The sequence below is a fragment of the Corvus kubaryi genome, unplaced genomic scaffold (genome assembly GCF_017639235.1).
Source record: "Corvus kubaryi isolate FWS band 111438036 unplaced genomic scaffold, C.kubaryi_AGA036_p1.0 138, whole genome shotgun sequence".
Classification (NCBI taxonomy): Eukaryota; Metazoa; Chordata; class Aves; order Passeriformes; family Corvidae; genus Corvus; species Corvus kubaryi.
The window spans coordinates 13,666,660-13,692,796 of record NW_024580672.1 but is presented as its reverse complement, the minus strand read 5'-3'; the positions used below and the strand labels follow the sequence as shown (position 1 = coordinate 13,692,796).

General features: G+C 40.0%; 1 protein-coding gene across 6 annotated transcripts in view; it reads right to left on the bottom strand.

The window, feature by feature from the left end:
- Positions 1-26,137, bottom strand: part of ADD3 (adducin 3) — a 93,087-nt gene that overhangs the window by 22,520 nt on the left and 44,430 nt on the right. For 4 of the 6 annotated variants that reach the window (XM_042019287.1, XM_042019284.1, XM_042019289.1 and 1 more), the window contains exon 3: positions 2,375-2,598. In XM_042019287.1, coding sequence (XP_041875221.1) covers positions 2,375-2,569 — 195 coding nt within the window. In that variant the 5' untranslated portion in view covers positions 2,570-2,598. Of the gene's footprint in view, positions 1-2,374; positions 2,599-7,049; positions 7,331-20,128; positions 20,152-26,137 lie in introns of those variants that run through there. The other 2 variants (XM_042019288.1, XM_042019285.1) reach the window with 2 other exon arrangements.

Below are 26,137 nucleotides of genomic sequence, written 5' to 3'. Positions count from 1 at the left end.
AACCCTTTAATTTTGGACCTTTGCTCACAGAAAGTGCATGTTCAAAGCTCACCTCAACTCCATACATGTTTGTGTACTTTTAAGACAGTTACTATCCTTGCTAGATACACTTAACATTTCCTAATACTTGCCAGAAGAGGAGTCAATGACTATTTCTTTGATCTGAATGCATTTATCAAGGCTTGGTGAAGATATGCATTTCTATATCTAAGACTCGGCAAAGATTTACAAGCAAAGCAAGCTCTTCCTTAAACTGTGTCTCATAACTTCTCTTCCTCTTCTTGTAAACACCTTCAAACTATATTCTCTCTGTCAAGTGGAATAGTCCAGAAAAGCAACTAAGTTCTATAAAAATGTCTAACACAATGTAACTCTGCAGCTAGAGAACAAAAACACTATGGACAACACTCATCAATTCAACCTGTGTTACACAGACTGGCAACAGGAACAATACTTTCTGTCCATTTTGTGATGAATTTTAAATTCAGGAGAACAAGGTAAATGTTTTCAGTCCCAGGAACTGGCACACAGCAACTGGAGCCTGGAAAAAATGCCGCACCTTTCACCCCCAAATTAATTACGAAATTCTCTTGGTGGACATTTGGAGACAGATACTGTATAAAAATATTTTCATTTCCTCATGTGAGAAATCACAGCAGAGTTCCTCTAAATTTTCTGTATCAGGAAAAGAGAGGATAAAAGGCGATACTTGAGGGGAAATGGGAGCTCAGACAACTCCTCTTCGTGCCTGATCACACACTCAGCTCCCATGTTCCCATTTCTCTGTAAGCCAAGCAGGCAGCAGGCCCCTGGCTTATTTGGACAACTGTTCCCTTACACAACAAAACCTTGCAACTTATTGGCAGCTCTGAACAGTCACTTTCCAAAAAGTGCTGGCTCAGCTTCTCTTGCAGCAGCCCAGCAGCTCTCTGTCCTGCAATCTTCTGTTAAAACAGCAACCTAAACTCAGGGGTTTATACCCTTCTTCATGCCCCTTCCTAAAATCTGCATGCTTACACTGCATCTAGTAATAAAAACAACACAGAGGCTGCAGCAAAAGGACATTAATTACATCTGGCAGACTTGGCAAAAGGTGCCCCAAAATGTTAATGAAATAGTTGTGCTCATCAGATTCAATACTGTCATCAAAAGGACCAAAAAAACGATCCCCATAAACAAACCCAAATGATCTCTCCCACTTATTTTTATCTGCTAGGCTGAAGATTCAGTCTTTGCTTTGAGTCCTGGCTGCTCATAATGCGAGTATTTGAACAGGAATGAGTAGACTCTGATCACATTTTACAACTGAGTATTTAACATAAAATTATAATGATTAAAATATTATGCAGTACCTCCTTATTTTCTTTATAAAAGAGCCTGGCTGCAAACCCAAGCTTGCACAAATTGACTTGAAAAAATAATAAATTCCTTAGTCAACAGGTTCACATTATACTCAAAGCAACACACAGATCCAAGAGACACTCCACGACAACACTTTAGCAAACAATCCTGTTATTCATGGATGACTATAATAGGGTGATTACTAACAGCTGTTTGCAATCTCATTACATATGGAAAAGCTTCAAAAAAAATTACAGAAGCACCCCAATTTACAGAGGAACTGAAGACAGAAGGATCTGTAAAGCTGCTTAGCCCCTTCCCAGTCCCATTATCCTCAATACTCACATTACACCCGGATACCCCCAAAGATCACCCCACAGGCCTTACTCATTCCCTACGGCTTCAAAATACTAAAGGCAACAGTATTACTTTCCAATGTATTCATCAGGTTAAACTCAAAGAATACAAGTATTAAAATATAAATTAAAATGACTATGAGTGTGGTTCAATAGATTTAATAGTTTTATATGTAGTCTACACAAGTACTCAACTTAACACAACCAGTAGATGAGCGCTAATATGGCCAAGTAGGGGTACAATCACCCTCAAGGACATAAAAAGAACATACTCTAGCTTTTAAACAAACTTAACCCAATTATAAATGTTAATTAAAGCATTCCTGATGCAAATGATAGGTATTCAAACCCAGAAAGCAGAACACCACGTAATGCCCTAATTTGTTCCTATTTGACCGGTGACTCCTTCACTCTCTTTCCTGCCCCTAAGTTTTAATTAGGAACCCTGCAGCCAGCCACATTTTTCTGTAATACTGCAATGAACCATAAGAATATAAAAGTATCAGGACAAAAAACAACACAATAAAGGCTGCTTGTCCACTATGCCAACAAAATGCCAGATAATCTGTTCAGTGACTTTTCTTAAAAGATGGTCCAGAGATATTCTACCTAGCTGTGACACAGATTTCTTTTTTTATAACACCATTTCCTTTTTACTCCCCATTAATGGCACTCACAGGGCTCTGCAGTATCTGGGTGACCCTCTTCCTCTGCTCCATCATATTGAAGTCCTGTCTCAGGTCAGGGGACATGTTTCTCTCCCGGAGATACTCTGGGTCATTCTCATTGATGCGATCAAAGTACCGCTCTTTGTGAGGCATCGTGGCCGGGGGAGGAGTAGTGATCACCACCTGGCTAGCATCAGCACTCATGCTTCAACACTGTGGATGGAAGGCTTCCCCTGAAACAAACAGAAAACAGGGAACAATGTTAATTCAAAGGAGGGCAGTGCATACAACTTCCAAGTCTGGACACAACTAAATGTTCCTCCTCATCTCTGCAGATCATCTAAAATGAAAGGAGAACAAGTGAATAACTACCACAATTAGAAAATTTAGGAAAAATTCTAGAAAATTGTTTAAAAACCATTAGTAAGTTCTTTGATAGTGCACAACCATCTCTATTCAAGGTAAAATAAAAACCCAACAGCATACAATTAAGAATAACATTTGAAATTACCATTGTGCATTTTATGACAAACTTTCCTGTATCATTTTAAACTGCCCTTATCACCTCCTGAGGTTTTTACACAGCTCTCCTTCCTGAGCTGTTCAAGCAAACACCCAGAAGACAAGGCCTGCTTAATATCTGCTCAGAGCTCATCTCCCAACTTGAATGAAGAAATTCCTCAATTACAGCATTTTCAAAGCATCTCATAACCCCAGCTTAAATAAAAGGCTTCAGGACATTCAAAGACCACCAGGGAATTTCCACAAGGCTCCAGCTGGTGCCTGCTCTTTCATGAGACACTTAAGAGATGTTGAGGGAACTGCAGAGAAGGTTGCATGTTGGGTTACATGGCATTGAAGCCACATCCACGGCAAACAGCTGAGCTTTAGCTTTTCTCCTTTTGTGTGCAGTTGTATGCAAAGATTCTCACTGAAGCTCATTACGTTAGGAAAAGAAAAAAAAAAAACCAACCAAAAATACTTTCATGTATTCACCATAAAAATCTCATTAAAAAACCTGATAAGCATTGTGTAAACACAAACAGAACTGGATCAAAAAGAAGCAGACATCTGAATTTTCATACAAAGAATCAGGCTCAAAAGCACACTCAGGAACAGCATTCCTCAAAAGCTACTGAAGAGGGACACTTTCTCAGATTTAAGGAACAAAGAGAAACAGGATTTGAAGGATGAGATAGTGTATAATGAAAATACGTTTTAACATGCAAATATCTACAGTCAGTAATATCTTTAATATAAAAATATTTGCATGCAAAAATATTTGGTATGTAAATTCACATCTTCAGAGGAAAAAAACCTCAAGTCAAGCAGCGTTCAACAGCATGTTTTGACATTCTGGTATCAGTGGATCAAAGTGTCCTTGCTCTGTGGCACAGTTCACCCATCCCTCGTTTGTGTCACTGCTATTTACCATTAGGGGTATTTTGTGAACAGTGAGCCAACGTGGAGCATCTGAACTGCTTCCACTATAATCTCATGTATTTCCCACGGGAAACACTGGGCAGCCCTGTTAAAACCAGCTTCAGCACAACCCAAGCCCTCCTTCTGCCGGCAGCAAGTCCTTTCAGTCCTTGTGCTGCACCCTCTGCTGTGCAGACACGCCACGACCCAGGCTGGCAGGAGGATGCAAATTGGTTTTCAGCCAGTTTCCCACACTGATTCCCAAACGGCTTTGCTGACACCTGCAAGGGAGAGCACAAGGATGAAATCCTGGGGCACTGCAGTCCTGTGACCAAGTATGAAACTCCAGATAGAAGCCACCTACAGAGCTGGGAAAGCATTACCAGGTAGGAGCCAAGAAAACCATGTCTACGCCTTTCTTGTATACTACAAATTATGATAAAATTTGGGATTGAGAGGAAATAAAACAGTTACTACAGGTTTAATTGGTTTTGTTCTTTCTGCCATTTTTTTTTTTCCAGAGAGAGAGAAAGAAAACATCATCTGGGATGCAACATCATCCAGCTGTACACACAGAGCTCCCAGGAGGTACGAGGTACCTGGCATGCTGGATGAACCTACCATGTTCTGGGATGCATAATTCACATCCTGGAGACAAGCTCCATGAACTCTCATGGCTTCATTCCAGAGGCTGTGGTAACATATTGGTGAGTTTTGCATTTGCTGCTTGGGTGCAGGAGTTCATTCAGCATTTGCTAACTGACTGCTGGGAAGCCTGGTATGTGTGATCAGTTTGGGGATGCTGGGGAGAAAACAAGGACCTTGCTTCAAGGAAGTGAGAGTTTGGGAAAAATCTGGTGGAAGTATAAAAGGAGCTTAAGTTTTTCTAAATAATCAACTCTTGGAATGGTGTCTGGGGATCTGACCACTGCTCAGCTTAGAAAAAATACGCCTATAAATGCAACCATGTCTTATGTCTCCCCTCCTCTGCCCTGGGTGTACTTTCCCTTTCGTACTTTCTCTTTCTCCCCTGCCAAAAATGGTGAGGTTTAAGAAGAAAAAGATAAAAAGCATCAGGAGAAAACATAAGACCATGAGATCACTGGCTAAATGCCACATGGTATGAAGAGCTTGAGACCAGATCTGTCAGCCTCCACTGTTCTCCATCTGTGTTGGGGTAAGAACCTCCATCTGAGCCAGAACAGACACCTTTTCAGTGTCAGAACAAACGCTTCCCAGCACCTGCAGGTAACTAAAAGCAGTCTAGAAATGTAGATAGCAAGAACCTTGCTTGAACTGGTGACCAGCTGTGACTCCTGCCCTTTCCCTCCTTCCCAGGAGTTGTCTTATCTGACCATTTTTTCCCCTAAAATGCTCCTGAATCCTTTTAACCCCAAGCAGGAGACTTGCTCAGCTGCTGATCGACTCAGTTGACTGGATCAACTACACGCATGTCTGAACTTCAAAACACATTTATTGTTATTATTATAGGTTTATAGGACATAATTAGTTCAAGTCCATTACTTTACAATTCATTCTTACAGTGACAGAAAAGCCCATTCATCTGTAAAAATGGCACAAATGTGACTGGCAATACCCAAAATCCAGAAAAGAGATTTTTCTAATTGCCTTGGACTTTACTTTTTCCTCTTTCCTTTCAGCCTGGTTTGTTACCTCTAGCCATTAAGATTACAACATTGAAGTCCTTGTAGTACAAAACCCCTCCATTACTGAACATAATATGGGAGTTGGGTCCAGTTGTTCTTATTAGATCTGGTTCAATGCCTGCCCTGTTGAGCCCAGGCTGACTCTCATATAACCCCTACTGTTTCCTGGAATATTTTCAAACAAATCAACCATTCTTTTATTATTTATTTGCATCTTCTACAGACTTTTTTAAATTTTTTTTTTTTTTAAGAAAGGGGATATTTGTTTAAAATGCTGTCAGCTTTTGGGAACTAAAAAATAAGTATCTTCTTCTCAGCATAGAACCAGCAATAACACAAAAATATTTACAGAAAATCCAGACCTCAACATCTATGAATTGTGACAGAGGATCCTCTCCCCCACCTTTTCTTTTTTTGTGTGTGTGTGCGCTACTTGTGCCTAGAGAAGAAACCAACTTTGCTGCAAGGCTACTTTTGGCTTCCACCCCCTCCAATGATGTTTATGAATTAAAGAAAGTGAAGTACCACCTTCCTGTACAGTACTAATTAGCATTTCTTACACATGCTCCAGAGTGGTTACAGAGACTGAGGCACAGGTAGAATTGAGACCCTATAACAACAAGACACTATATCTTGACTGGTCAGAAAGGACAAACATATACAGAGAAGTCAAACATAAGCAGATCTGATTCTATCTTGGTGAGAGCCATCACTCTTGCTCCACTCAGACACACATTCTAGCCCACATTTTGGCCTAACATGCAGATGCTGACATGCTAAAGAGAGATTCAAAGCATAGAGAAGAGCAGTTTTCCCATAGATGGTTCAACTGCTCCAATGTGGGGCCAATACAAGAAGAGAAAGTCAGAATGGATACATTTTTGTTACACGGAATCCTCACCTCCCCTAAAAATACTTTTAAGGACCTGTGAAACAAAAAGGCTTTACGAGCTCTTGCTACAACGTAACTTGTTAATTTAACACCACTTCCCCCTCCTAGTTCTGCCCTCCCGGTTCATGCTGAACTGAATTCTGATACAAAAGAAAACAGGTCGTGCCCTCCCATGCTTTGATGCCTTATATAGCTCATGGGCTTGGCTTCCATATCCTGTTCTGTATTTCATACCCGTAACTGGGCTACAGAGAGAAAGTAGAACATAGCCCTCTGTCAGGAAGCTGTGTATCTCTCTACTTAGGAGTAAGTTTTATTTAACAAAAGCTTTAATTTATTCCAGGAACTTGGGACTGTTGATTTTAGGTTGCAACATTACATCCTGAGCATCCCCATCTGACACTTTGTAAAGTCTAAGTAACCTGCTGTGCTGCTTTTGTTGCAATAACTATTTTCAATGTCAAATGACAAAACCAGCTCAAAATAATAATGAGGTCAGAGAAACAAGAAATACTAAAGTAAAACAAAAGTGCAAGAGGCCAAATGTGAGAAAAATTTATATTGAGAAAGAACCCCCCAGAAAGCACTGACTTGATATATCTTTCATAATGTACTGAATGTATATAAAAATAAATACCACCAGACAGAGTAACAGAAAAGGGACCAAATTATTAGATCACCTAGCAACAGAACATTAACCTACCTTTTATGCTGATCTTTTCTGGCTGGTTTCAGACATCTCCATTTTCTCTATGCAGTGCAATCCATCTTACTGAGAGTTCCCAGCACTGCAAACCAGCAGTGTGTGCACAGCATCATTAACTGGTGCGACTGATTTGGGGTCTGAGCACTCGAGCTGGACTGCGCTGCATCTGAGCGGTTCCTTTCTCAGGAGCACGTTGAGCTGTTCTGCTCCTGCAATTTCTCGCCTGCTTGTTTTTAAGGAACAGTCTGCTCTTTCTCTCCCCCACCCCCCCTCCAATATCTTGTCTGCCAGGAGACTTGTTGGAAGCAAACTGGGCGTCTCTTGATCTCAGTTCCAGCCTCCCTAAGAAACAGGTTCCAGTCTGAATCAAAGACTTGGCTTTAGCAAACACTGTCAGCTACGTACGTCAGCTGGCAGCAACACACACACTTCAGGAATATGGGAGAATGCTTGAGAGGGATGGGGAAATAGGTAGGAGAATACAGACTGAGAAGAGGGTCACCAACGCTATTTTCTGGACTAGAAAGTCAATTGTTCATCCTCCCTCCCATACATTTTAGTGATGACATAGAAATGAATAATTGCAACTCCTCTAAGGCAAAAAAAAATTGGATAAGCACCTCAAAATTAAATTCATTCTGAAATTCACCTGATGAGGACATCAAATACCATAAATATCTGAGTTGACAAATTTTCTTTTCCTTTTAAAATGTTACAATGGATTTGGGATTTTCTTACTTTACACATTGTCCAGGTGAGTAAGATGTGTGTTCAGACATTAGCATTTTCTAAACTCATTTTGTGGAGGTGAAAATACCTAGATAGCATTTGTTCAAAATTTTATAAACTCATTTTACTAATACACAGTAATTCTATACACTAACACTTAAGCCAAACGACACCCTTAAACTGACACAAATTAATTTGCATTTAAAAATTAAAGTAGTCATACCTCCCCCTAACCTGCCCAGCCATTCAACCTCTCTCCCTTTAACACATGTTCAGATTCATACCAGCAAATGCTTGTAAGGGTTTCTTAAGGTTTGTTTTTGTTTTTTTTTTTAATGGATTAATTTTCAACTGTATCAGTTCCCCTGCCAGTTAACTGCATATCTACATGAATGCTTGTTCTGAAATAAAGATAATGATGATACAGGAGTGTCTAATACCATTTCTTGCAGTAGCAATGCAGCCATAAACAATTTGCCATACTACAGCCCAAACTGTTTACTAATCAAATAGTCTAATCCAGCACTGCATATTTAAGTCCCTCTGCTTTTAAACACAGCAAGCTAATAAAATTATCATCTCTTTCAGACACCACATTAAAGAGACTATATGGCAACAAGACACATTTTTTCCTAAGAAATAAGCACTAGAGTACATTTGAACCTTGTTTCTGTATTGCTGTGTTAAATCTAAAGCATTATTTTTTCCCAATTATATGGTGCAATGTTGAAGTCAACACAAATAGTCAAGTTGTGCAACTCACACTTTATTCAGTGTAAACTGGAACTGAGCCAGACACACTTATTGTCAAGAAGTGAGAACTAAGTGGGTTGCTGACAAGCACACAGAATATGAGAATTTGAGGCCTGTAGCTTTACCTTCAACTGCAGGGGTGATGTTTTTTCTCTGTTAAGGAAGGCTTCTTGTAATGCACTCCGCCTGTAGCAGGTGCAGTCTGTACCTCCACATTTGCAGGCTGGCCTGCCAACATTTTTTAGCACAAGCAGTGGGGAAAAAACTTCTGGAGCTTAGAATGCTGGTTTGATGCATCCAATATGCTCTACCACATGGCCATAAATGCTATTTGCATGTGTTGAGTCTCATAAATGAACTTGCATGCTTAACCCTGTAGACTCAAACTACTTTAATCATTCACATTTTGCTATTCCTTCAATGTCGCGTGAGTTTTTCACGGAGAAAAAAAGGGAGGGAACCCTTGATAAGCAAGTTATCCAGTCACCCTTTTCTGAGAGTCGGTATGATAAAAGACAAAACTGGTCTGAAAAGCACAACCCTGAGAGTTCAGATCTAGGCTCCACCCTGCCCACTACGAAACCTCTTGTGCCAAGGAAAGGCAGTACATAACTGGGCTGTTGCCATCACTGCATTGTGAGACACCTGAGCAGTCAGCAGTGTACAGGTTTCCTCATTTCACTCCATAAAATGTTCTCTTGTTTTCACAAAAATTGTTAAGATTGCGCAGACAATACGAACATTTTGAGAATACAATGTTCTGTACACAAATCATACAAGTCAGAATAAACTCAGTCACACAAGCAAACTGATTACAGATAAGTAGCAGAGGAGTAATCCAGAGCTTATTGGTGAAACAATTCACGCAAGTGACAATAAAAAGCACTTCTTTTTTATTTTTAAAGACTTGCCTTTGCTTATCTACATAATCATTTGTGCTTAAGTTACCTAAAAATATTTCACGAGTCAGTAGACAACAGAGTGCTAAATTAAAAGATTACATTCTGGTACCACTTATCCGTATTAAGCTGTGAAAGTAGGCACACACATAACCCACACACATCGACAATGGCTGAACAATGTCCCTGTGTCATTTGAAAAACATGAAACCCGGGTTCTTCCACAGTATAAACTAAGAAGTTCTCTGTAAAAAAACTTAACTGGAAAAGCTGATTGCAGCCACAGCCTTCCATATTTTGCAACACTCTCCCTCTCTTGTAAAGTCTCCAGCTTCCTCTGGTGACTTTTTTCTCGGGCTGTCCCTGACCTGCACAGATGCAGAGGAAAATAATTCCACTTTATATGCAGATCTACATAAGGTTATGGAGCAGAAGAAACAAGTCTGTCATGTAAAAATTCTTTTTAAAATCCATTGATTCACATCAACCTGGATAGAGCCATTTGGAGTAACAAGGACTACTCCCAGCAGCCTGGAAGAGCCCTGCTGGGTCACTGGTACGACGTGTGACATTGGAGAGCAGGACACCTCTTATCGATCCTGGGGCACACGAAAAGCCTTTGTGATTTATGGCAGTTTCATTACCCTGAGAAATGCCATGGCCAAAGCAGCTGCCTCCTGGGTTTTGCTGGCGGGTCAGAGGCTGTGACGGTGGGCAATCCAGATGATCGACACAAGGCAACTGCTGGATTTTACAAATATTTACATGAACGATCAATCTTGTGTATGGCAGCACGCAGCCAAACCTTTTTATAGCCCAAATCCCCTGGAGCTCCTCTCTCTTCACACCAAATCCTGACAGCTCTGTGTAGACACCATTTAAGACCACCACCATGCACTTGACCATACAGAATTGCAGCTCAACGCCCTCCATAACTCACAAGTGAGAGCTGAGAAACCTGGCCAACAGCTAATCTCAGTAGGACATTTGTAACTGGAAACTTGAGGAAAAGATGAAATTGTGCCAGGTCTTCGATCATACAGTCTTCAGGACAAATCATATCTTCATTAATATTATGCACCACACCCTGAACAAGTCTCCCCAGTTCATCTTGGGATCTCTGAATCACTCTGCCATAAATTTTATATGAAGAGCAATAACATAAGTCACATTAATACACCAATATCAGCTTGACTATGTCAAAATAAATTGGCTAGCCTCACAAAAAAGGAATTTTAACATTTTACTGACTTATACATCATTTTCACATTTAACAGAAAACAAGAGCATTTCAAAAAAGCTAATTTATGATAGGTATAGTTAAAAACTCAAAATATTTTAAATAAAACAACACAACAACATATATTGATTTCGCATAAGAGGAGGCTTAGCTGGAATGTTATGGCTCTTTTAGGGTTTTTAACTATCATTTACAAATAGTAATTTTAGGGATTGATGGAAGTGCGAGACAAATGATGCCAGCCAAGCCTAGGCCTGATTGTGCAGCAATCACATTGCCACTGATTGGCCATGAGCAAGGAAAAAAACCTTAGGTGTTGTGAGAAAAGAGCTATCCCCTTATTCTAGCAAATGCTTAAAAAAGGCAAGCTCAAACTGAGGTGTAGAGGGAAGGCTCTGTTAATAGGACTAAATCAGCCATGAGATGGCATAAGGGACAAAAAACTGTAAATAACTATTCACAGATTATGCTGAGAGTGTCTTTTCTCACCCCATTCAAGACTCAAAGACTTTCTTTTTTCTCCATTACCAAAATTAGTTTTGCCTTAGCATAAGGAACAATTTTTTCCCTTCCTTGGTCCATTTACAAATAAATGTTTGTGACTGTCAAAACATAACATGAGAAAAGTTAGCAAACATGCAGAATTTGATGGAGGTTATAGTTGCATCCCTAGTACTTACAAAATCATCATCTTTAGAGGACTTAAGTTAAACATACCTTATGCTACAATTTTTCATGTTTTCCTGGCTGCCTCGAGGCAATCCTGCCCCTCCCAGTGCACGTGCTTCAGTCCCCCACCTCTGAAAATGCCATTTCTTACTTGTGCTAAGCACACCTCTCCATGAAGCTTGAGTCTGCAGTGGTTACACAAAGGCATCTGGGTTAAAAATAATCTGGGGGTGGAGAGCAGGGGAAAGTGTGGAGCAGAGCAGGGCCACAAGGGCCTGGCTGCCCTACTCAAGAGTTCAAAAGGCAACTACTTTATTAGCTGCGTTCACAGCATGTTGCTTTAATTATCCTTCCCAGGGAAATCCCTAGGATTTACAGTGGTGAGAAACACTTTTTCTGTATGTAGTCACATGGTTAATATTGTCTTCAGCTTGCTTGAAAACAATTAACCCCCTCCCCCCAATAAACTACCCAACTAGCAAATGCAAAAAAGTTTCATTTGCATTTAAAGTTTAAGCTATATAAATATGTACATCAATCTCAATTGACTTGGCCTGAATTTGACCTCCTTCTTGTCTCTGCCACCTTTTACTCACGGTATGAGAAAAGCAAATTGAATTTAGAGAGCCAAAGGTCTTCCACACCTTCAGGAATGGAAACTATTCCACTGAGTTTCAAGCAAGCCTAACTGATGGCTGAGGCACTTTGGACTTAACCACAGCACTGAACAGAGAAGCAGATGTGCTCAGAGAAGCAGCCAGCACATCCCTGAACAAGTGCTGAAGATTTACTAACAAAAGCTTTGGTAAGACACACAGTGAGGAGTAGGGTGAGTCAGCATCAAGCCCAGTAGTAAGAGCAGTATTTTTAAAGTCAAAAGCAGAATATATAAATATTTCATAATTAGGTTACTATTATTTTCCAGGGCAAGCAAGCAATTATCTACTGTTATCCTGTAATTCTCCTCCTCCATCGTTACTTGTAAGCTCTGGAAACTTGGAAAAAATAAAAGACACTCCACAACAAACTACTCTGGTATTACAGAGCATGGATGCACCCTGGCATGCTACACAAAATCATGGGGACTTGCACACATCTCTGATTGTTCCTAGAATGGAAAACCAGCTGACATCGGACACTTGTCCTAGAGAGTTAAACCATCCTCTCTTTTGATCTCAGTTGCATGAAGCATGAATATTTCATATCTAAAGAGGAGATGGTCCAACATACTGGGAACAGAACTTCCCAGCAGCCAAAGTGGTACAAGCAATCATCCACCCCAGACTGCTTCAGAAGACACTTACTTTATACTACAGCATTGTCATGCAAGTGAAGAAGAGCTTCCTGGTTTCTCCTCTAACCAGGGACTTGAATGAACTGCAGCACCAGTAACTCAGAATTACAGTTGCAGAGACTCTCAGTTATAATTTTGAAGGCATGTGCAGCCTTTGATCAGTCACATGCAACACTAAAGACTCTCCCTCAAATCCTTCCTCAAACAATTCTTTCAATTTTGACTTCTACTGGCTTTTTTTGTTTGTAATTTCAAGAACATTCTGAAGCCAACAAACGTATTAGATGGATCTGTCTCCTAGATAAAACTAAATACATAAGAATTGTTTTATTTTGATTTCCAAAGCTCATTTGTAAACCTGGCCTGAAAATGCTACTTGCTTGTTTGCAATTAAACCCATGTATGTTTATATTGAGTGGAAGTATCTGACATGTTACCCATGGGCTGAAGTTCAGCGCCTGAGATGTAGAGGCAAATTCTTCTCTCAACTATAACATTAAGAATTAAAAGGAACAAATTTAAAAATCAATTAGCAATTTTTAGAAAAATGACATTGTGTTCTGAGTTTTGGTGATGCTTTTTTTTTGAATATTTGAATAACTCATGGAACTCATCCTAGGGAAACAGCATTCCAGCTTATACCATAAGAAAATTACCGATGATACAGAAAAATGTCTGAGGATATAGAGCTTACATCTGCTTGATAAATAAAGTAATGTATTTTCTAGGTCTTTCAGTTATTTTTTTTCACTTTTGTGTTGGGTGCTTTGTGGGGTTTTTATAAACATCTGTAAAGACCTAACACTGTTCGAAGACTTAAAGATCTCCGTATAAGTGGAAGAACATGCTAAAAAAATACCACAGAACTTGATTAATAAAGTGCTGAATAATAGGTGATTAGATGCTTGCCAAGGGCTCCTTCATGACAGCTCTCACAGACGTGCTGGAATGCTGTGGAGGACGACACTGACCCAGGGCAGCCAGAGCTCTGCCTTAACCACAGTGGGGCTGAGGAGGAACCACATCATTCTTTGGAACTCATTTCCTAATCCAAAGAGGAAAAAAGGAATCTGCAGGATTAATCTGGTCTCAGGAGTCTGGAAGAGTAGGAGTAGGTGCTCCTTTTAGAGTTGGCAAGTATTTAGATTTTTTTTTCCTTGTAAGATGTGTTGCTCCAACTTGCTAATTTATTGCATTATTTTGGGCAGGGAGATAGCTGGATTTCTATTTTTATCTTAAAATTGAGTGATGCTTCCAGTGTGCATTGAAACAAGCATGTAAGATGCCATTTGTGGGTTGCTGTGGGTTTATAATTTTGTTCTTTTTAATTCCCTGGCAAATTGCTATGGAATTTTGATTTCGGCCTGCCTCACCAGTACATGTTCTCTCTCTGTGATAAATTATCAAAACTAATCAAAGTTTGTACTGCAAAGCAGTCAGTATGATGCAATGAAAGCATGCAAAGTTTTGTGCTACATGAACAGGCTTTTTCTTGAGACTTCTGGCTTCAAACTCAGAAAACTGGAATTCATAATGAGAAATGCTCCTACCTGGCAGACAACCCCCGTCCCTCAGAGAGTGCAATTATACAATTATGCTGGATGAAACTTGAAGAAAGGTTTTCATTACATCTATCCTGTGTTCATTTTCATGTCATATTCAACGTGTTGTTTGTAACTGTGTGATATTGGACTGGAAGACCAGTGCTTTCTAGAAGACTAAAATGGACAGTTTAGTTTTTTGAAGTTATTTTTAACCATCACATTCACGAGGCACTGGATGTGAAGCATCTGATGTGATACATCTGATATATAAATAGCAAAACACGAGAAATAAGTAAACAAACAAATCCATCCCTTCCTCGCCGCTCCTGGCATGGTGCATGCCTGGCTGTCCAAAAGTAAATCAGCAGCCATCCTGAGCTAAGAGCACATTCCACCTTTTCATTCTCTGTTAGAAACTACCACCCTCAACAGTAAGCTCTCCAAGTTGGCTGTTTTATCCTTGTATCCACAAAAAGTAATTACTAAGCGCTGCCTTGTGTAATTGTGACGGCACTTTCACAAGTTCAGAAACACAATGCCTTGAGGTTACTTGTCTATTAAAGATGGTAATATTTTATACACCTAGAAGGTTTTAGCCCTTTTTGTAGCAAAGTGTGTTTTAGTCTTGAAAACTGAAGAGTTTGTCTCTTGATTCTGCAAACTTGTGATGGAGTTCCATTAATTATCTACACTTGGACATTTTTTTAGTCAGTACCCTATAATGAGATGGACTGAACAACTTGTACTTCAAGTACTGAGGTTGCTGTTTAAGTACTGAGGATGCTGCTCAGCATCAAAATTCTACATCTTTAACCAGATCTCAACTCCTGTAAAGCGTAAGCAAATTATGTTTTTACTTTTGTACCAAGTTTGGCTTAAAGTAACCAATAGGTTCAAAAGTTAAGTGGCAGGAATGAATACATGCACAGCGCGATCAGGTAACATCTCATCTTCATAGAGCAGCAGGTGAACAAGCAGTACCTGGACCTCTCTCTGACCTGCATCATAAGCCCAGACACAGGTTCAGTCATTTAAAATAACCTCCCATAATAATTAAGCTGAGCCTGTGAACAAGCATAATTTTGCAAACATGGACAACCAAAACGGACTTGGATAATCCTATAGAAGAGCCAAAAATTTTCTTTCATCTTAATAAGTAGCTTTTGTGGCCATGGTGGGAGTACTTCCTGAAACATGAACAAAGCAATAGGTATGTCTGGAAATTTAAATTAGTATGGTAAGTTTAAAAACGCATGAACCCTCAAAGCATACTAAAGACTAGCCAGTGTTAAAACTGCTATCTATAAATAGCATAAGTTCATAGTTCTGAAAGGAGACCAGCATTGAAAATTCCCCAAGTGCTGGTAAGCAATGACCCAAGTCAGTTCTACCTGAGCAATGAAAGCACTCAAAAAAAAAAAGAGAAATGTACTAGTAGGAGCAGAATAGGTTGAATTCTCTTTTTTTGTGCCTTCTTCTTCCATTTCCAATTGCATCATTATCACTAACAGAAAGATAAATCAATTCAAATAATGAAACTCAAGTGATCCTATGTAAAAAAAATAAAAATGAGTACCACATTTTCATTGCTATTCTTACTTCTCATCTGACCTCCTCAGTACAGCCATGAAAAAAACAAGGGGGAAAAAAAGGAGGAAAAACAGAAGACCAAACCAAAAATCTGAACAAATTGCTGCATAGGCTGAGAGTATCAGTTAAGAAATATAGCTGCTCTGAAACATTTAAAGAGAATACAAAAGGGCCTCTACAATAGTATAACCTTTGCCTCTGTCTGCCAGCATCACAGTTTACATGGTTTCCATGGCAACCCTCTGCAAACATATGAATGTGCTTGTTGCGTTAGATGTCGAACAGAAAATCCTTTGTGGCAACTCTGGAGGGCCATGGCCAGTGCCAACCTCCCAGCAGAATAATGCCCTTCACTATGCCTTGCCCAGCAGGCTCATGACACACTCGCTCACATGGCACAGCTGCTGCCCTCGCTTGTTTTTCCCCAACTGATTAAAAAAAAAAAAAGAAAAAAGAAATATGTGCACATCATAACTATTATATATTTCCTCCTTCATGGAGAGCCTGTTTTGCTTCCATCAAAGTGACAGCAAAGTCTTTGGTTCTGGACACTCAGGTGCAATGCAGGAACTGCTCAGTGAGGACTGACTGGGAGGCTTCCAGCAGGCTTCTACTCAGGGCATTGGGAATACATTTGCATATTGAGTAGATAACTACCCAGGAAGGGGATGCCACAATTCTTCATTATTACATGCTTTGAGAAAAAACACATTAAAACATACACATAAAATCTCAACATGAAATAGATACACCAGTGCAGAAGATAAAGCTCGTTTCATCACCTTGTTATTCTTCATCATGGAAAGACAACTGATCTACAAATAACTCACTGGATGGGCTCCTCCTCCAGCCCTGGAGGCAGGAAAATTCTACCCAAGACAGTCTCAAGTGTTATCAGGAAGGCTGGTTCTTTTTTTTTGTTTTTAGGGGTATGTGTGCAAGTGAAAGCTGAGGAACTAAAAAACTGGTTTCTGCTTTACAAAAGATGAGTATTGCTACTGGCAAACATCTGAATGTTGTGTTCCTTCTGGATTTTCTCAAAATTCATGTCCACTCTGCAGCTCTACATATTTTACCAGCACTGAAATTTGAGCGCTTATACTTACAGTGCACCTTTAAGACCAGCAACACACATAGATGGAACATACCTTGCTGGTAGATTAAAACATTGCCCTACATCCTTATTCCTCTGGAAAAACAAATTCTTAGTACAGAAAGTTAGACATTAGAAAAAGGTTCTTCCCCCAGAGGGTGGTTGGGCACTGGAACGGGCTCCCCAGGGCACTGATCACAGCACCAAGTCTGACAGAGGTCAAGAAGTGCTTGGACAATGCTCTCAGGCATGTGGTGTGATTCTGGGGGATGTTTCTTTACAGGGCTAAGAGCTGGACTTGGTTTTTGTGGGTCCCTTCCAACTCAGTTTATTCTGTGATTCTGGGACTGTAATTTCTGAGATGTCAATGGCATAATCTACCTAACTGCTTACAGATGTGCACAGCCTCAGGGAGGACGAGCATCAGGAAGGACGACACCTCCAAACGCTACATTTAAGATCAAAACGTTCAGACCTTGCATGGGACATGAAAGCCTGCCTGTGCCATTCCATGAAAAACTGGGGAGGCCAGCACCTTTCTGCTTGTGACCGGACACTTCACCTGCCATTCAGCCATTGCCAGCCACTCTTACTGTCACAGCGACAAAAATCAGCAAGGTAACAGTTTTGTCTTAAAAGCTGAAGAATGAAGGAAAACAGATTTTGTACTAGAAAGAAAAAACAAACTGAACACTTTTAACTCTGCCAGCTCTCTGTTTCTGTGTTTACTTCTTCCCCTTTCCCAGAGACAGCTCTGAGGGGAAGCCCTCCCTGCTCCCTCCATGGCCACCCTCGCCTCACACCCACCACCAGCCCAGGCCCCCACGCACCAGCTGCCAAATTAACTCTGAGGGCCGCCAATCTCTCCTTTTAGCCTCGCCTGCACAACACAGTAACGCAGGGGTCACTCAAAGCCTGCCTTGTTCCAATGCTCTAATAACCCATTGTTCCCCTGCGGTTGCCTCGGCTAGATAAAACGAAAGGCCGCATTTTCCGAGGGTAAGCGAATTCCCACCGCCGGCCAAGGGCTCGGCCTCACGTCGGGGCCAGCCCATCCTGCAGCTTGGCGGGGAGATGGCGGGTTTGTTTTTGTTAGTGGGGGCTTGCAGGAACATCTGCTCAGTGAAGGGATGGTGTGGGTCTCACTGCCATCTTCCCCGCAGGGCTGTGCAAAGCCGTGTTTGCTCCCTCCACACATGGCGGTCCCTGTAAAGATACTGCATTGACAGTCCCACGGCTAAAACCTGCTGGATGTTTATAACCTGCTCCCTGCCTGAAGCTGCAGAAGGATTGAAAATCTAATGGTTGCTCTGTAAGTTTCCCAGGAGAGGGGAGCATAGCACGGGCTCAGGGCAGAGAGCCCCGACAGCAGGGCTGAAGCACCCCCAGTACCACATCCACCAGACTCCAGGTAATAATGTGTAAGTACTGGGATGGGAGAAAGGACACAACAGGCAGAAATTAATCCAACAATACAGGAAATTGTAAGATTGAAAAGTCACTTGTTTTATATTTTCACCACATCCTCTCGTCCAATAATGAAGTTCACTGAACATCATTAACATTCCGCTAATGAGACATCCAACTGCCCAGAACAGCAATAACGAACGTGAGCTCTGTTTCCACCAAATCTACCAGAAAGATTTTTAAGGGTCTGCTTTCCCACTGACATGAACACATGACTCCCATTAGCCTTAATAAAGGCAGAGTGCATTCAGAGGGAGAGAAATTTCCCAAGGTTGCATAACTGAACTGCAGCATGCTCAAGACACAGTATAGACTGCTTAGAGAAGCTTGAAGTCCCAAAACTACAGGGACAGGCCAAATTCTCCCATTACTTTCCCATTAACTTTTGTCGTAGTTCAAACTTCCTTGCTTTAGGCCAGTGAGAGTACTCAAAGCTTTTTTTATGACAGAAAAATGAAAAAGTAAATTTTTTTATGGAAAAGCCAATCAGACAGTGGGATGTTTAGACTCTATTTTTAGGCTGAAAAAAATATAACTTCAGATATGCACTTTCTTTATCTTAATGCATTGTCCCTACATACTATTCTTGACTCCATGATGTATAAATTCTTACTTTTGTAACAATGCAAATTTGTTGACAGGATGACAGGTTAAAGTTTATCTTTCAGGCTGCTTCCCTTGCCCCAGTCACAAAAATCTAGTTATGTCAATTTATGTCCCTTTCAGTGCTCAGTGAGGCGAGGAAATGGACTGGAGTGCCAGAATGTGGAAGCAATGCAAAAAAACCTAATGCCAGAACTCAGTATCTGCCTCCTAGGCTAAGCTCTGCATGCCCTCACAAAGCTTTGGGATTAATACTGCATGTCTCAAAATTGTGTTTAAGAAAAACCTTCGTTCCAGATGTTGAAAGCATGATTAATCTACTGAAAGTTAGAAGCTTTTTTTTCACCTCTTCTCCCCAGTTTATGTATTTTAAAATACTTGGGTACTTTTTTTTTTGGATACTAGGAAATTGAATTTAACAGACAATTTAAAACTAGCTGGTCATGCCTTTATCGTAAGAATCTCTCTGATGTAATTGAAGAAATTTGATGCAGTTGCAGTATATATTAATGAAGGCTGCCTCATGCACTCGGCTATAGCTTTAAATGAGAACAGACTTCTCTATTATCTATCACACTGCAATGACTAATATGGGAGAGTTTCTAGTCTACTACTACTCACACACTATAAAAACCCATTAGCACACATACTCACAGAGGCTGAACTACTTTGATACAGTAAAGGGAGCTGAGGAGCTACAGCGCAACAATTGCTGCGACTGTGAGACCAGCAACGAACTGTTTTAGAGCCATGTGCTAAAACACATCAAGATTACCTACCTATAAAAAAACCCAAAACCAACAAGTAAAACAACAACCCAAAACCAAACTCAACCACAAACCAAAACATTCAATTTATTTTATTTCACAGACTTAAAATTAAAACCTCAAAGGTACAGAGAACCATGGTACAGCAGAATCAGCCCTGTGCCCCATGTGGCTGTGTTCACTTTAGCGGCCAACATATACTCAAAACTCTGAGCCCAGTCCTACTGAGTCTGGCATTCTCCTTGGCTTAAGCAGAAGCAAAATCAGACCTCATTTCCTAAAAAAGAAAAAAAAAAAAACCCCAAACCAACAAACCCCCAATCCATCCCATAATATGCAGAATGGCCAATGCTAACAGACTCATTTATGGATACATCAATACTAACTATAGTGGGAAACTCCATTCAAGCACAGAAACTGTAACTCACCAGTCATGTCACAACACCGAAGATAAAAATCATGCAGGTCTCAAATAGAAGACACTCAAATTACAAGACAACTTTCTGCAGCATCCATCCCCAACCATTCTATCAAACACACAACTGCAACAGCACAAAGCATCTTTATGAAAGGAATAAAAGGCTCTTTAAATGCTCCTTTTATTTTTTATTGAATGAACCCACTCTTACACAAAGTTCACTCAACGATGTCTCGAGCTTTAGTACTGCCAAATCCTGTATTTCATTAGTCAACTATGGCTTGTCAGTCACATACAGAACAATCTAAAGTATTTATTAACTGCATACAATTTCCTCATGTAGCAGGTCAGGTGGTTGTTGAAGACACTGAACTTATTACTATATTGATAAATGTAGCTGTCAGGAAGACAAGAATATTTTCACTGTTACACCACAACTGACCAAACACTTCCCTGCTCCGAGTCACTGGCAAAACCCAAAGGGAGTTAAAAACCAAAGCCACAGACTCCTCCCAGCCACAGTGTTAGTTTCAGCATTTTCTGTAGTTGACTCTTCTCACAGAATCAGTAATCTTTACTAACAGTGTTCTTCCCTCCAAGGAAGCTCACTGCACCACACCTCCCAATTGTTTTAGAAGTACATATATACAAAGACCACAGTTAAAAAAGATATCATCAGACATGGCAAGTCCAGAGAAATCTTGTCCTAAATATTTTTCAAGCTTATTCATAAGAAAAGGGTGGAGAAAGAAACCACAGCTAAAAGATTCACAAACATGAACTCATTTACAGGTTTGCAAAGCAAATCATGCCACCAACCTGTCATGTAACCCACAGGAAAACACAGTGCAGACTCTCTGGATCAAGATACTCACTGCTGGATGAAATTAAATTGCCCAGCTACTATATGAGCTCCTTAAAACTGGTTGGGTTTTTTGCTACTCCTAATCTCTCAGTCAGACAGGCACTAGATTAAAGTGAAGGCAGAGCAGAGAACAACCAGTTTCTAAACTTTAACAACTTCTTACACTCCAGGGCAATTAAGAACTCTGTTCTCATACACTGTTTATTGCCTTGAAAGGATCACCTGTTGGTTACTGGTCATAAAAACAACTGCAGCTCTATAATTCCTCAAATATTTACTAACAAGATACACCAGAGTGCAAACCCCAAAACTCTATTCCTGATACTCAGACCTTTCTGTTCAAACACAAATTGACAAAAAGACCTTCTGGCAAAACCACTCCAGAATGCTTTTACACTTTGGTTTTGAAGTACAGATCTGCCTTTTTTTCCCTCCCTGTAACACCACCCACTGTTCCAAACAAATAAGTAATCCAGTGTTGCACAGGAATTTTAATTGTTTCCATAACTTCTGCTACCTGCCAAAAAAGTACTTAGTATGACAGATATGGAAAAGGGTGTCTATGATACATGTATATTTATAATAAGATATGAAAATATATATGCATATGTATAGCATACAACTTATGTAATAATTAACTTTTGTTCAGCTATAAAAACTAGAAGCCTTTTAAAGAGCCAACCTTCATTCTATGAAGTAACAGCCATGATTTGAGTTACTGACTCTCTGGCTCAGATTCACAATCAAATTACTACAGCTGAACTTCCTGCATACCACGTGAGCCAGACTTGGGCTGGTGTCCCCTTGCGTGCTGTTAGCTATGACAGACAAGGTCACAGCGGAAATCCCTTGCATGGAAGGCTGAAAAACTAGGATGTAAGGATGCACTCCTTTGTATCTGCTGCAAGGACAATCTCTGCAGCAGCCTCTGCAAGAGTTTGGCCGATGTGGGTGCTGAGACTGAAAGTTTGTCTCCTTTCAAGAGTTGTGCAATATTTATTTATTTATTTATTAAGATCTTGGTTTGTCAATCCTTCCTCACTCTGCACAGTATTTACCACAAATAATGGCCTTGGTTTCAGAGGGACCTCTGAAATACTCATCTTGTGGCACAAGGAGTTGCACAACCCAAGCTGGTGGGACATTTTCAGCATATTTGTACAACTTCATTTATTTAGTTATTAAGACCAGGTCTTAAAACAACAAAATCTTTTTTGAGCATTTGTTTAAACAATCCATTCTAGGTACGAGACTATTTATAAATATATGATATGCAAATACTGTGTGCTAGTAAAATACCTAGGAGAGTTGTAATTATTTTGGCAAAAGAGCTTAGAGATCTTCCCCTGAGTAAACTACATGGCAGCATAAGCCTACTAGTAGGGGAGATATAACAATTCCATAAAACAAAAGCTCATTTAAAACAGTTTAATAAGCAAAGGGGGAAATATCTGTTGCACTTGCATACTGGAAGCTCACAAAATATTATCTTCAACAATAGGTATCATACATTTTTCCACTGATTTAACAACTAAGCCCAGCATGCTGCAGCTTCTGACACCATTAGGGCTTAGAATCTACTTTCGACAGCATTTTTTGATTTGTGGTGGGTGGTTTGTTTTTGGATTGTTATGGGCTGGGTGAAGCCTCGAGGCAGACATGCAGTCCTGTTGATAACATATGTGTTTTCCAACCCCGTGATAAATTTCCCATAACTGCTGGCCTGGAACATGACTTTCAGCAACTTGACTGTTTCACATTTGGCTAAAGCAGCATCAGTCCATTTTGTATAATAGCTCCAAGACTATACATGGAAGACAACCATTTTCCTAACATATTGCTTTCAGTGCTCAACTTCAGACTCCGATTTTCAGAAAACAATGATTATGGCTTCCAGAAATCCAAATCTCTTCAAACAGACTTTTTTCCCAAGCTGAAAAACCAAAGTCAGAAATTACTTTTGGAAGATGCACCTGGAATTTAAATATCAATGTCAACAGTGCTGGTTGTTACAGCTTAGGAGAGGTTTTATTTTGTATGCAAATCCTAATCTACACATACATTTCAGTACTCCTACATTACTCCCACTGAGGTCTGAGCTGTTTTCAAAGCCTTAAAACCTTGCCTTTCACAGCTGCAAAGGAAATGACAAGAGAAGAAAAACACAGCCAGTGCATATCAGCAATTAATTCCATCCACAACTGCCCAGCTGTTTGCGCACGGAGGAACTGGCCTGTTTCCCCTCCGAGCTTTGGCCACTGAAAGCTGATATGGCACTTTTGGAGATGTGGGCTGCTGGTAACGCGTCAGGAATGCGCTCGAGATCACTCGGAGCTGAAGGAGAAGAAATGAAATCCAGACTGGAGTGCTGAGTATCTGTGTTATGAGGATAAAGTTATCTGGGGGAGAGGGCGGTCGAGGCGGGAAGCGGAGCCGCCAGCAAAGCCAAGCTCAGCATGCAGGACACAACCATCACTGGCAGAGACAAGGTGGGATGACCTCAGAAATCTGCACGTCTACATCAGCTCTGCCAAGGTGCTTTTACGTTGGCTGATGTCAGATTTGGGATTTGGGGGAACTTTACAAAAGCTGTCACTTTCACTTGGGATCGCACTTTCCCAGCAAAGCTGTTATAGAGACTCAGCTCCATCTGTTTGAGAGTAAGACTTATTAGTAAGAAATTACTACTTATCGGTAAGTAATCTCACCAATGCTTGCAGCCTTGAAGCTCCAGAACTTAAGGCAGAATTCAGTCCTTTAGAGTCTTTCCTATGAATGAAATTTCCTTATGTCATCCTTGGGATTTCAGGAAAGGCCTTGAGTATATAAAAGGGGGATGCTATTGATACCATCAACAAACCTCACCCTGCTGAGCCCTGGAAATTTCATCCCACTCAAAGTCACCAGTTTACATGAGAAGCTCATTTTTTCCTCTAATATATTTTAAAAACAAAAACAACATGTATTTTTTTTCCTCCCTCAATTCAAGCCAGTCCCCATTTAAAAATTCCAAATTGATTCCTTCTTGCTGGGCAAAGCCATACACAGCAAAACACTTCTAATATATATTACTGGCATTTTTTTCTTCAGCTCCAATACCACCAGTAAAAAAGAGCTCCTTTGATCTTTAGTAGCAGCAGGTCACCTTTTCACTGGCTGAAGCACTCAATCATCTGCACAGGTATTCAAAAGAATGACACCAATAGGGAAGTATTTTCACTTGACCATTTTCAAGACCAGTACCTATGGTAAGAAGTAACTATCACAGGGCTATTCCCTTTATAAGAAATCAATGAAGTACCAGCTTGTGCATGTTGCTGAATAAACTGAGTCTGCTAAAACTACAGACTTGTGCCCCAATGTGTGGAAAGAAAAACATTCTGCAGAAATAAGACTGTAATATCATGTCCATACAGTAATAAAAAAAATGGGAGAAAAATATCCTTCTAGCAAACAAGATTGATGAAATATTTAAACATTACCTTTTTAAAAAAGGATCTCAAATTTAGAGCAATGCTTCTGAAAGATTGGTATAATCTCCAAAACCATTATACAAACATGCAGCGTTATCATTTGGAAAATACAAAAGCAGAGGATCTTCAGTAATTTCAGCTTCCCAAGGAAAGTAAATCCAAATCCTATGTTTGACTGGAAGATAGGAATTTGTACAAATGGCTTAAAATACCATCTCTTTTTTTCTCTCTTGGAACCAATGACTCAATAAAGGGTAAACAGAGGCAGCACATTTTTACATCAGAAGTGTAGCACAATTTAGACTGCAAGTAATCTCACTATATTGCTGCATGAACAGTTCCACTGCTACTGGAAAGCAAGAGCAGCACTCATCATTCTTCCCACAATTTTTTTTTAAGCTACTCAACATTGGGCAAATCCACTCGGGGATGATTTCCTACATTGCTTATTGTCTGCCACAGCAAAACCTGTCTTTCCCACATATTAGAAACATGCACAGAAAGTTTCTAGAGGTGATCAATCAGTCACATCACACTCAGCAATGCCAAGGCCTCCAAAGTATGTAGGCCACCTTTCCAAGACCATTAGTTCTTTTCACATGAAGTGCTGCAATGCAAATAATTATATTTCTTAATATCCTACTTATCCTCAATACTGGACTATACAAGACAAAGGTATTCTTAAACAGCAGAACCTGGAGAAGTCTTTAATCTAAAAATCCCAGAAGGATAAAAGGCTTTTTTAGACCTACCTCAAAACAGAAGATATTTCAGTAAAGTAGGGAATGGTGATAGAGCTGTAGATGCCTTAAAAAAATTACATAGCTTAAAAATTACTTTCCCCCCAGCCATACTTAACTAGAATGGGTGTTAGTTATAGATTTCAAATTTGTTTCTCAGGCTCAGTTTTCAACAATATTTTGATAGAAGGCTGTGAAAATACTGATAGATGTTAAAAGCGATAACAGTAAGTTTCACTGTATCAGTAGAACTCAGCTGAGCACTACAAATAGAAATCATTCAAGTGAATCTTGCAAGTGCACATATGCCAACTGGCTAACTAAACACAGCTCTTCACTGACTAGTCTCTTCTCTGTTTGCTACATCTTCTCCAGAGCAAAATTCTCTCTTGTGCAGCAAACCTATCCAAGATCTAAGTATTGCTTAAAAGCATGAAAGATCTATCCCAGAAATAAACCACAATTCTTCTGCTCTTAAGGATTTACCATTTTAATTTAGACATGATGCTTCAAGCCGGAAATAAATTTTAGTCACTAAGGCTAAAATTCAGATGCAGAGAGGGTTCCAAGCCCACATAGCACTTATGTCCCAAACCAGACTTACAGATGAGTAATAGTGAGGTTTAGTGGTGCACACCTCTCAGATTTGATACACAGCAAAAAATTTCACACTAAAAGAATGCAGAAAGGGCTTAGAAAGTCCCTAATTTTCACATCCAGCTGTAACACAAGCAAATTGTTTTACTCATGCTGAAAATGAACACATATCACATTTTCTGGAATAATTACTGAAATAGGGAAGTTCTTTGATTGTGCCTAGAAATGCTTACATCACAGAATGGTTAAAGATAAATAGCACCATCTGAACTTGCAAGAGAAGTTCATACTTCACGGTTAAATAATTTGTGAGTCACTTGGGATGATTTAAGTTTTTCTCCGAG